This window comes from Quercus suber, unplaced genomic scaffold (assembly GCF_002906115.3).
Source record: "Quercus suber isolate HL8 unplaced genomic scaffold, Cork oak 2.0 scaffold_361, whole genome shotgun sequence".
Lineage (NCBI taxonomy): Eukaryota > Viridiplantae > Streptophyta > Magnoliopsida > Fagales > Fagaceae > Quercus > Quercus suber.
The window spans coordinates 512,099-525,649 of record NW_027069813.1 but is presented as its reverse complement, the minus strand read 5'-3'; the positions used below and the strand labels follow the sequence as shown (position 1 = coordinate 525,649).

The 13,551-nt window shown below is 30.8% G+C and overlaps 1 protein-coding gene across 1 annotated transcript; it reads left to right on the top strand.

Moving 5' to 3' along the window:
* The first annotated feature begins 5,141 nt into the window (after positions 1-5,141).
* Positions 5,142-8,739, top strand: LOC112034082 (probable serine/threonine-protein kinase At1g01540). The gene is made up of 7 exons (XM_024066867.2): positions 5,142-6,006; positions 6,617-6,721; positions 6,938-7,060; positions 7,154-7,324; positions 7,431-7,560; positions 7,657-7,866; positions 8,335-8,739. Exons 1-7 carry the CDS (start codon positions 5,321-5,323, stop codon positions 8,482-8,484), a joined length of 1,575 nt encoding a protein of 524 aa, XP_023922635.1. The 5' UTR covers positions 5,142-5,320; the 3' UTR covers positions 8,485-8,739.
* Positions 8,740-13,551: the final 4,812 nt, after the last annotated feature.

The window sequence follows — 13,551 nt, the reverse complement described above, 5'->3', positions numbered from 1 at the left end:
TAATGAGGAAATTCCGAAATGATGCCTTGGAGGCGTGTGATCAAACCACAAAGGAAGAACAATGAGTGAAGGATGTAATATTCTTTTTTTTTTTTTTGAGGGAGAATATTCTGTTTGATTGATGCATAATACAGGTTGGGTTAATTGATTGATTCATGTGAAAATGATGTTTTAATTACAATAAATAAATATATAGTACTGTTAACAAATGCTAAATACTAATGAGTCATTTTAGAAAAAATTTTATATCACTTTTATTGGAAATAAAATAGGCTGACAAAAAATCAGTTGTTTTTTTTTCCCACAAAATATTTCATAAAATGATTTACTAACAAATGTCTTAGCGCATCTATTAACTTTTAATCATATTGTGCTTATTCTTTACTGTTATAAAATTATGTAAATATATTAATATTAATATATTCCAAATATAATAGTTTGAAAAAGTTCTGAAAAAAATGATAACAAACGCTTATAATAATGTTAATAATTATGAAAAAAAATGATAAAATATATTAGTATATTCCTAACATTATTCAAAGAAGAATCAACTTTATTTTGTATTAATCACACGGTGCTTCTCATTTCCTGCCAAACCAAACCATCAATTGGGCGTGAAAAATGATGACAAACGCTTACGATGACTTTGGATTAGATTAGGACAACAAACTACCATGTTCCACTATGACAATTTGTGTCCATATGAGTATGACCGGGTTGTACTTGTATGATATAATGAATCATTACCCAAATGACAAAATTACAAAATTCAACATTTGATGGGGAGTAAACCATCAACCCCAAAATATTATAATAATATTAATATATTTTAACCAAAAAAAAAGAGCTTCGCGTGCAAAAATTGCATTGAAAGTCAATTTTGTTTTGCTTTTGCATTATGATAGAGATTAGCTTTAAACCAGTTTAGAGAATCATCTCCAATCCACTACATAATAATTTACAAGACTATTTTTATTTGTATTATTTAAATAATTCACATGATTTATTAAAAAGATCATGCGAAGAAAAATACGAAATCAAAAACAAAAGACAACATGAAAATTACTAAGAAATAAACTATCAACCCTAAAATATAATAATATAATAATAAAATATTTTAACAAAACAAAAGAAAAAAAAAAAAAAGCTTTCCTATGCAAAATTGCATAGAAAGTCAATTTTGTTTGCTTTTGTATTATAATAAATAAATAAATAAAACTTTAAACTAGTTTAGAAAAAATTTCTCCAATTTTCTATGTAATAATTTATAAGACTATTTATATGTATTATTTAAATAATTTATATAATTTATTAAAAAAAATCATGCAAACAAAACTATACAAAAGAAAATTACAAAAATAAAAACAAAAGGCAACAAGAAACAACATGGAAATTAGTCAATTACTAAGATTTTTTTTTTTTTTCCCTTTTAACTAAGTCAAAAGTTTCTTAAAATGAAACCAAACAGTGTCTAACTTCATGTTTTTTCTGGAAGCCTTCATTGAATTTGAAGTTGGCTGCATTGCCATTTTCATGTTTTAAAGTTGGCAGCTGAAGTGAGCATCATGAAAAGTGCCAATACTCAATACCCATGCCTAAATTTCATGATTTTAATTTATCCAATTTAATGATGATGACCTGGAAAATGGGTCCACTTTTGCCGCCTCTTAAGTTTCTTTCAGGGCCGTATCCAATGGCCCATAAAAGCCTGGCTTGATGTTAAATCCTATTGGAAAAATAAGGTTTTTATATATGAAATCATATCCATGGTAAAGAACCCAACAAGAAGATTTTATCTCTAACCCCTTTTTATAGTGTTTAATCAATTCCTCTTTTACCAAATAAAGAAACAAAACATTAAAAAATAAAAGGAGGAGTTAACAGATTCAGGGAATTTGATAGTGAACTATTTTTAAAAAGTTTTTATGGGAATTAAAAAAAAAACTAATGTTTTAATTTTTGACAAATTTTTTTTTTTTAAACAAACGAGGGCATCCAGATTTTTTCAAGTGATTGACTATTTTCTGTTGTCTCCCATCCTACACACACCAAATTATTATAAGAAAAAATCATATAGAGGTAATTCCTAAGATGCACTCAAAAGGTTTCAAATACTAAGCCAACTTCTTGAAGTTAACAACTTTTTCTATTTCCCATAAATATAACATAAAAAATTTTCTAAACTTTCTCTTAAATTTTTTTAAAAAAAATAATTCATTAACAAATCCTTAAAATCTGAGAAATATAAAAGGCATTTTATATCATATTACAAAACTGAATTGGAATAATACCAAAAAGACTGATACTGAGCACTTCATTAAAAGCAAGCATAAAAAACAACAATCCAAACTTAAGGTCCACCACCATAGTCAAACTACACTATCTCAAACGCACGAGAAAAGAGGATTATTAATGGTGAATGAGCTAATTATTACGGAGTATAGCACTATTCTCGCATAATGCAGCCATCACCGAGACATCACCATCCTTTTTAATTATTCCCTCCATTCATTATTAAAATCTTAACTATGTCACAACTCACATGAATTGCAAGAGAACAAACAAAACCGACTAAAAACAATGACAAAATCGCAGCCCAAAATCCAGGCACATACGATAACAACACAATATGAACATATCATAATTACAAATTAATACAACCTTACACTACACATAGATCCCATCGTTACATTTGACTATATTCTCATTTAATAATAATGTCTCATGGTCACACAGGGGGGGGGGGGGGGCCCCCCCAACAAAAAAAAAAACAAAAAACAAAAACCTAAACCTTGGTTCTAACAAACTTGGTTTTATTAAATAGTGTGCCTTTTAAGTTTTTAACTTTCTTTTCTTAAGATTATTTAAATTATCAATTGTACCATGGAGCGTGGGACAATGACTACTACACGCGAGTCCTTTTTTTCGATTCTTAAAAGAAAAAAAAGATTATTTAAATTATTTACTTATGTATAAATTTTACTTTAATTCTTGATTTCCTCATTATAAGCCACATTGTGGCCATAGTTCAAAAAATGTATCAATATAGTATTAACAAACTATCAACTAAGATAAATACACAAAATCATTATTTCTTAATACATTAAAGATGTAATCATCTACTAACAATGACAGAAAAATACAAAATAATATTGTTTATTAAAAGCATCAACTATTGCAAATATATATATATATATATATATTTTTCACAAACCAAAAATTGCTTTAATATAGCATTTAAAATGTCACGTATAGTAGTATTTTTGGTATTTGGTGTTCTAAATACTAAATATTTAGCATTTAGAATGTCTGATGCTAGTATTCTATACTGTGCTGATTAGGATTTTTTTTTTTTTTTTTAAGTTTTGTTTTTGTTAAGTTTTTGAGTTGAGTAATTGCTAGTTGGGTTAGGCTAATAAAATATTGGGAGGGTCTAAGCTTTTGGAAGAGAGAGGTGCAACTCTAGAAATAAAAAAAAATATAACCAATAATTCTTTTCTTTCTTTCTTTGGACTAGGGGGGCTCAAATATTTTTTTTTCTTTGAGCCAAGGGGGGCCTGTGCCCCCTTGGGCCCCCCATTTGGGTTCGTCCTTGCTTATATACCTAAGATTCATCTAATAAATACTCGATTTGAGACTTAATATACATCGGCAAAACACATAACCATACAATTTAATATGTTCAAATTCTTTTCAATTTGTGTTAATACAATATATAAATAGTATCATAGCCAACCTAGTAATGCCATGTGGTTCAAGGCACTATAACACAATGTGAGACTTAACGAGAACATTAAGAATTTAAGTGAAGGGATAGTAATATCTCGTATTTTTTATCATTTTATTTAAAATATGCTTTCATTATTATTTTTTTTTTATTTATGAAAAATGAGTGAATGTTTTATTAAATGATGAGAGAGTGAGAGTTGCATACAAAATTGATGCTTATTTTTTAAGTAGTTGCTATTTATAGTAGTTTATTAAAGCAGGTTGCTAAAAAAACTTTAAATATAGCAACTCAAATAAAAAATTGATTTTTTTTGGTCATTTGAGAGCTAAACTAATTTTTTTGCTAAAATAGGATCTCCAATGTGAATGCTCTTAATAATGATTTTTATTTTTTTTATTTTGACGAGTTTTTTTTTAAGGATTTTTTTCCTTAGGTCATTAAGATGCATTTAATGGATTTTTTTTAATAGATTTTTTAGATAGATAAGGTCGAATAGTACATAAGCATAAAAAATTAAATAATACAAAGATAATAACTTTGTGTATAAACTAACAGAAAAAGTTTACTAAATAAAATAAATATTACTACATATATTAAAAATATGACCGTTGAACTGTATGTTTTTTACGCTTTTAATATATATGTCAAATTTTGTATCAACCAGATGTTATTTACTATATAATCTATAGGTTTATATTTTATATATAACTATAAATTACAAAAATTTGCAATTTAAAAAATTTATTAATGACATAATTATTGATATTTAATTTTTTTAAAATTTTACAAATATAAAAAATATAAGAATAAGATGCAATTTAATAGTGAATTTGTCAAAATTCACTTCTAATGAAAAGATATTGAGTAAGGTTATAATTTAAAGTTACAACTAATTTTTTAATTTAAAATTATAACTAATTTTGTAATTAAACTTTATCTAAAAATAAATTTTTAACAAGTATATTTTTAATTTTTTAAGCATATTTTTTTATTAAAAAAAAGTATAATACTTTGATGATGCCAAGGTCAACCTTAGGTTTAGGTTCCCAAAAAAATTTCACCAAAATATCCTAAAATTAAGGAATGATATTAATGTTTTCAAAGAAAAAAAAAATATAGATGAATTTTGTATTGCCCCTACACAAAAAGAATAATTGTTTAAACAAAAACAAATATAGACAGTTGTTGAAAAAAAATATTATTTAATTAATAATATTTAAAAAAAGAAATCTGCTAAAATTTATGGAAAGTCACAACGTATTGAACACACCCCTAAATAATTATATTAAATACCTTTTAACTTGGACCCTTAAATCACTATTTCACAAAAAGTCAAAAAAGTAAAAAAAAGAAAGAAAAAAAATGTTACATTCTAGAAGTCCCATCATGCCAGCTCCTTTCTTTGTCTCTCAAAACCCCATTGTCATTCTGTGCAGTCCATTTTCCAAATTACCTCACTGCTACACCCATTCATACTCTTTGTCTCTCTTCTTCTTCTTCTTCTTCTTCTTTAATTCCATGGCTGCCTTTGATATTTTGTCTCTCATATAAAGAACAAGAAGAAGGAGAAGGAGAAAAAGTTGAAGTACAATGTCTGAGTACAACTTCTTAAACGACCAGCTCTCAAAGCGAACCTCAATTTTCGGTTTACGCTTATGGGTAGTACTTGGAATGTGTGTTGGAGCAGCAATAGTTCTTGTACTTTTCCTTATATCTCTTTGGTTCATTTCTAGGCGCAACAGTTCAGCTGCTTCTTCTTCTTCAGCTTCTTCTACTTCAAAGCACAACAACAAGTCTTCTCAGAGCCTTACTATAATTCCAAACGTGTCCAAAGAAATCCAAGAAATCAGAATCGACCCGGACCCGAAACCGAAACCGAAACCCACATCCAACCCCGACCCATTACCGGAGTCGGAGCCGGTAGCAGCCAGACCCCAACTCCTGCTTCTTCAGCAACAAGAGGAAGACAGTCCAGCTACTGGGAAGAACAGAATTCATATTGAAATTGGTAAAGACCACCGGATTTCGTACCCGGAGCGGGTTACCGGGTCGAGTCATGGAAGTGGGGAGACCCGGTCGGGTGACCAGGCTACGATTGTCGGGCCAGAGGTCTCGCACTTGGGGTGGGGCCATTGGTATACTCTCAGAGAGCTTGAGGTTTCCACTAATGGTTTTGCTGATGAGAATGTGATTGGTGAAGGTGGGTACGGGATTGTTTACCGTGGTCTTATGGAGGATAATACCAACGTTGCTGTCAAGAATTTGCTCAATAATAGGTAATATTTGTTGCGTGTTATGAGTTTGAGAGTTAAGGTGTGGATCATGTGTTGAAAAAGTGCTGCATGTTTTGTAAAACATTCTCAAAAAGTTTTTAATCTTTTTGTTACTTGGGGTTTAAGGTATTTAACTGCTTTGCTTTGTGTTGGTATGAACCCAGTTGGGAATTTGATGCGTTAGTTCAGTTCGATGATTGTTACTTTCTTTGTTATAAATTTTTAATCTTTTAATTACTAGGGATGTGAGTTTTAATTACTTTGCTTTGTGTTGTTATGAACCCAGTTGGGAAATTGATGTGTTAGTTCAGTTGGATGTTTCTTACTATGTTTGGTTGTTGCTTTTTTATGAGACTGATTATATTTATGAATTTTTAATCTTTTTGTTACTCGGGGTGTTAGTTTTAAATTCTTTGCTTTTTGTTGGTATGAACCCTGTTGGGGATTTAATGTGTTAGTTCAGATGGATATTTGTTACTATGTTTGTTTGTTGATTTGTTATAACTTTGAGAGTTTAAGGTGTGCATTATGTGTTGAACAAGTGTTTCCTGTGCTCTGTGTTGTGGGGGTTATGGCAGAGAAAGCTTAATTGGGTTAGTTGTTTTTGCTTTAGAGGACAAGCTGAGAAGGAGTTTAAGGTTGAAGTTGAAGCAATTGGACGTGTTCGGCATAAGAATTTAGTGAGGTTGCTCGGTTATTGTGCTGAAGGAGCTCATAGGTATTTTGATCTTTAGTTACATCCTGTCCCTCTTATCTTTAATGTTTATGGATAACCTTGCAGGTTAGAGGTTTGCTCCTCTTGCTTAAAATATTACAATCAACTGTGTTTTCATATTTTTAATTTATCTTTAATAACATTATTTTATCTATCATGAGAAAAGGATGAAAAATTGTTGTCTTACATGGGTGCATTCATATAATTGAATTGTTATAGGATGCTTGTTTATGAGTATGTTGACAATGGAAACTTAGAACAGTGGCTTCATGGAGATGTTGGACCTTGCAGCCCTCTTACCTGGGAGGTTCGTATGAATATAATACTTGGAACTGCAAAAGGGTATGTTTTGAGTCAAATAAGTTTATTTAATGAAGTTTCTTTTCTTTGGATTCTTTTGGTTCTGCCATAACTGAAGCTTGATTACGAATACAGATTGACATACCTACATGAGGGTCTTGAGCCCAAGGTTGTTCACCGTGATATTAAGTCAAGCAATATTTTGCTTGATAAGCAGTGGAATCCAAAGGTGTCTGACTTTGGCCTAGCAAAGCTCTTGGGCTCGGAGAAGAGTTATGTGACAACTCGTGTGATGGGAACATTTGGGTCAGTTGATCCTCTCTTAATTAAAAACTATCATGATGACTTCTTATTCTGACACTTATTAAAACCGAGCAAAATGGAATGACATTTTTCTGATTCTGTTCTGTAGATATGTGGCTCCAGAATATGCCAGTACTGGCATGTTGAATGAAAGAAGTGATGTGTATAGTTTTGGAATTCTTCTTATGGAGATCATTTCTGGGAGAAACCCTGTAGACTATAGCCGCCCTGCTGGAGAGGTATGCATGATCAACCAAAGTTACTTAATGGCATTGTCTTATGACCAGTTCAAGATTAGTTTTACAATCTGATATAAACGGAAGTCAATCTTTCAGGTGAATCTAGTTGAGTGGCTTAAAACCATGGTTACAAATCGGAATGCGGAGGGAGTTTTGGATCCTAGGTTACCAGAGAAGCCTTCTTCAAGGGCACTGAAGCGTGCTCTGTTAGTAGCTTTACGCTGTGTGGACCCAAATGCTCAGAAAAGGCCGAAGATGGGGCATGTTATACATATGCTTGAAGCTGATGAGTTTCCCTTCCGTGATGTGAGTTTGCATTTACTTTGACCCCTAGTTGATCTCAATGGTTGTTTCTTTATGTCTATTCTCACAATGATTAGACCTTGTTTGAGAATTATTTTTATCATCTTTTCTTGTTTTCTACATGAACTTGTAAATTGTCAACAGCCGTGCACTTCAATTATTTGAATTTAAATGTAGAAAGACAAGCATTTCCTACTCAAATCAGACACAGGATTACTAGTTATTGTCACTTTGGGGTTTTAATAGCACACATTTTCCAAGAATAGGATTGTCTAGGTTTCCATAAAACCTGTTTATCAGTTTGCATGTATGTTTCAAAGAAAGTGACAGCAAAATTTCAATCTTTGAATTCATCTTTTTGTCACATGAAAGCACATCAAGATAAGATATGTTTTACAGTACGTATTATGCAGTGCTTCCTGGTATGGACTTCTTATCAAAAAAAAAAAAAAAAAACCGATTTGGTTTTAGGACCGAAGAGCTGGACGCTTACAGCGTGATGGTACAAGGGATATGTTGATGGAGAAGCATGTTACTGAATCTGGTGAGAGTAGTGGTTATGAAAGTGGTGCTCAAGTCAATAGGTCTTTGTGGAGAAAGCAAGAACCTGAAGAGCAGTAGCCTTTCCAAACTAGTGTATAAGGTGAATTGACATGACACTTTTTGTTTCTTTATTTCCATCCAGAGCTGGATTGTGCAGCTTCATTTTACTTCACCTGTATATGTGAATTTTTAATGTTTGTAGATTTTGTAGTATTTTGTGCCATAACCATTGACACATGTAATGAAGTGTCTGAAACACTATGTATTCCCGATGGGTTGTCTACATCTTGTAGAGGAATTGCTCTGATTTCAATTTACTTCATATTTTTCTCATCTTTGTCACCCAAATCATCAAAATTACAACAAAGTTGAAATTTTGTTGACATCTTAAAACAACTTTGTTCAAAGTTTAATGCTATGGAAAAGCAAAACCAACTCATTTCAGATGCTTTGAATAAATTGTGTAAGTTCCATTCAATGAAAATCGCAAACTCACCCATAATAATTGAGGCATTGCTGAAGCTACACCACTATCACTTCTATCATCATTAGAAGAAGGTTTTCACATTCTCATCATTTTTTTCCCTGCTTTACTCATATTTCCCTATTACTGTCCCCTAGGGCAATTCAAAGAACTATATTGCTCCCTCCTCTCACAAGAGGGGTGATCTCCACATGTGGGTCCCACATGTAGAGCCCACCCCTCATGTGAGGAGGGAGCATTGCTCCCAGACTATCGAATGACTTTTCGATAGTCAAAACTCAAAAGTGATTGAGGACAGGACAGATAAATTTCACCTGTTACATTATGTTCCATGAAATCAGCTTTTTAAATCAGCTTGATTGAGTGTACTAAACGTATCAATATAAGTTCCCTTTGATTAAGGTTGGCTACCACAAAATACCTTTTCCCATACAAAGTTTGGTGGGGATGATTAGAAAATCATGGGTCCCACAAGTCACAGGCATCACTAACCCCATTGCATTTTCCCATAGTTTTCAAAGGTGTGGGGGCTTGGTTGTGATGGGAAAACCTGGACGGCTAGGAATGTACAAACAAAGGCTTGAGATCTTAATTGGGACGCATCTTTTTTGTTTTGCTGGTTTTGGTCTTAATTGGAAATTGAAAGTCAGCAAGTAAGAACTGTCTTTCTGCTTTTTGCTTTCGGCTTTTTGCTCTCTAATTATGATTTACACCAAGCATTCTCTATTTCTTTTTTCTTTTTTTGCCTTTTTTGGTGGTTTTGAACATTGAGTATGTTTATTTTTGACTAGTCTTCATTCTTGATATCAATTATATGTCTATTTTTTCCGACCCTTTAAACACATTTAACTATATAAGGGCCTACCCTAGCGCACAAGGACAGTCCCTTTAGCTCATTAAGTCCAACTGCTGGTATAGTTTTTACCTGCTTATGATTGATCTATTTGATTTGCACAGTATGCGTCGATGTATTGACCAGTTAAACCATTCCTAATAATTGTTCTAGAAGTAATTCTAACTACCATGATGACATTGTTAGAGTTCATTGTTTGCCATTGACATGAGATTCCAACTTTTGTACATTCATTTCCACAATGCATTAGCTATGACCATAGAAATATAATAATATAAGCTTCATTTTCCAGAAATCTAATCTTTTACTATTTCTCTTGATAAATGAAAATTTTGCTGAATAATAAAAGTGGCATGGTCCTAGTCTCCTAGCACATAATGTATGCTTTTAGAAAGGGAAAAAAAGAAAACGGGAAAAGGAAAAGTGGTATTGAATGCACAAAATTCAGTCTTGCGAGGTCTGGGAAAAGTGATGGGAATTCTCTTCAAAAAAAAAAAAAAAAAAAAATTTTTTTTTTTTTTTGTAAAGGGAAAAAAATATCAAAGAGGGCAAATATCAGCTTGATGATGAAAATGCACCTAGAAAATGGAAGATTGAGAAAGAATGGTGAAAAGTAAAAACTACCTTAAATATATAATAACACAGTTACACAAACAAAATTTGATTTTCCTATTTCCTATCAAAGCAAAATTTGATTTTCCTCAAGAAACTAACATTCAACTATTTGACATGTTTATTTACAAGCCTATCCCTATTTTTTATTTTTCTTCTCCTACTTGCTTTCTCTCTCTACCTCTGCTTGCACCCTCATCAAATGGACCATGTGGACAATGATCGTTTTCTCATCCCGTGACCCTTTTCTCCTTAACATTGAAAATCATGGAGCTTTCACATCATGCTCAACACATTCTTAGTTCAATTAACCTAAAAAAACTCTATTTTTTCTAGTTTAAGGAATCTATTTTTTTACATCACCATCAATACTACATCATTATACCTATTAAAGATTATTTATTTTCTATTTCTTTATTCATGCACCTTTGTAATTCCAAAATCGACAACCCAACGCAACCAAATCCACAATACGAAAAAGAATTTACTTAAAGTTTTGTTGATAAACAGTAACTCAATAAAGGTATTGAGTTACTGTTCATTTGTTAATTTCGCATGCTAGTTTGTTGAGCTTGATGTACCGTTATAATGGGTTTTAGTTAATTTTTTTTTTTTTTTTTGAAATGTTAGTTTACCTAGCTTGAAGGTAACGCTCACTTAGCAAACCTTTACCTTTAGGCCTCATTGATGTGGCACAACAATGCATGTACTTCTTTGTTTTTGTTTTGTTTTTTTGTTTTTTGTTTTGTTTTGTTATTTTTTTTTATTTTTTTATTTTTTTATATGGGCATGTACTTCTTTGTTGTTCAAATTAACACTTATATTTACTTATATATTATCAAAAGATCGTTGTGTAATGTTAAAGACACATAATTAACAAATGAACAATAACTAAAACTATGTATTTTTTATTTGATTTTTATCATTTCTGATGAGTAAATATAAGTGTTAATTTTTTGTGTGTGTACTACCGTAATTCTAAAATAGTACACTAGAATTTACCGTTATCGAAATATTTTGTTTCAATAAACAAATCAAAATAGAATTAACAACATTGGTTTGTATTTGTCTCACCCTAGCTTCTTCACTTTCTAGCATTATTTTTGAAATCTTTTGTCTCGCTGCCTTAATCATAATTGCCATAGCTAGGACTCAAGTCTTAAGACCAAATGCTGTAGGAACTAAGCTCTGATTTGTAAATTTCTTTGTATTTCTTGCTTATATTTTTGGTAAAGGAAATATAAGCCCTAATCTCGGCCTCAAAATTAATTGGACTCTATTTCTCGGCCTTGGCCCGCCATTTGGGCCTAATTAGCATTTGTAGCTTTTTTTTTTTTTACAATATTTTTATAAATTGTTGAGATGGTAAATTCTTATTGTTTCTCATATAAACTCATTACTTACATGTTATATAACTTTTTTACTTACTAATAACCACTCACTACGAGTCTATTTGGGATTTACTTATTTTGCTGAAACTAAAAACTTTTTACTAAAAGTACTGTAAATAAATGTAAAAGTTAGTTGAAATAGTACAGTGGGACCCATGAATAGTAACAAAAATAAACTAAATAATAAAATAAGTTAGTTTTTTAAACTGGAGCCAAATGCACACTACATTAAAAATTTGTAAAAAAATTTGTAACTCTAACATTTTTTTGATATTTCCGATATTTGATATCTGTGCAGTAACACCACCAAATTGTGAGCATATTCTTTAGTCCGGCACAGAAAAAGATTGGAGAACTGGCATGGATTTTTCTATTCCCTATGTTTGGGCCACAGCCCACAGGGAACAGTTTTGTCATTATTCCTAGTAGTTGGCCAGTGGCCACAGATGGGTCTCGCACTATGACAGGAGTCCATGGACACAGTTTCCAGTTATAGACTCAATTGTCAGTACTGAAACAGATCTTGGACTTTACCTATTCAAAGTTCAGCAAAATCTTATCCTAGGCCATGCCCATGCCTAAGTACACTTAGCTCATGTGTGTTGCACACATTCCAAACCCAAAAAAAATGCAATTTTTTTTCAAAAATTACAATAAAAAAAAGGTTTAGACTTTAGAGTATATACCCGGTTTCATATTGGTCATAGGTTTTTAATTTTATTAGTTATATTCTCAAATTTATGAAATTTTTTTTAATTTAAAACCTTTGTCCATTTCTGTTATTTTTTTATTCTTTTATTTTATGTAGTAAGGAAGTAGAGAAAAATATGAGACCATTGATTAAACTTTCTATCTCACTTAAGGCTTGGTTATAAATCAATTTAACAGTCATTTTAAGAGAGAAAATTTTGATTAGGGGGAAGTTTTGCTTAGAATGAAAAAGTGAATGTCAAAAAAAATAGAAGCTAAATACATAAGTGAACTTCTTTTTTTCTTCATTAATGCATAGAATAATGGCAATGAAATGCCCTAGTTATACTCTGTAACATACAGAAATAATGCTACTCAAACCTATAACAATGTCTCTAGGAACATAAAAAGAACATAAAAAAAAAAAAAAATGATTTGACAAATAGAGGGCAGAGATTTTAACCATAAATATCTCTGATTAAAATACCAAATATGTCAGTTGAATTACAAGATTTTTGGAATAAGGAGAAGAAAAGAAAAAAAAAATTCAAAGACCTACTTTTGCTATTTAATAATTTTGATGGAAGTATTTTATTGATGATTTGGATTTTAAATTTTATTTTAAATGACTTAAATAAAGTGTGCAAGATACTGTTTTGATATATTATTGAAATTCATTGATAAAATATTTGAACCTGATTGTTTAGAATGATTAAGTAAAAGATATTTCAAATTCATAACACAATTTTTTTTTTTCAGAAAAATCTTTAAACCTCATTCACCAAAATTAATATCAAGAATTTATACTGATAATTATTTTTCAAAACCTTTGATTTTAAATTCTTAATTCTAAAATTTAACATAAGTTTAGTTTGTTTCTTTTTAATAAAATAGAGAAATTTCTTTTTAAAAAATCCCCCTTTCATAATATAAACAAAGAGCTCATGAATGAACTTGTAAATTGGGAGCCAATAAAAAGGAGATGCTTTGTTGTACGCATAATAATTATTCAACTAAAGTGAGATATATATAGATACATGCCAATCCTTTATCATATACGCAACATGTTCAAATGCATCCTAATATTTGGTAATTACTATGTTGGATTTTTGTTA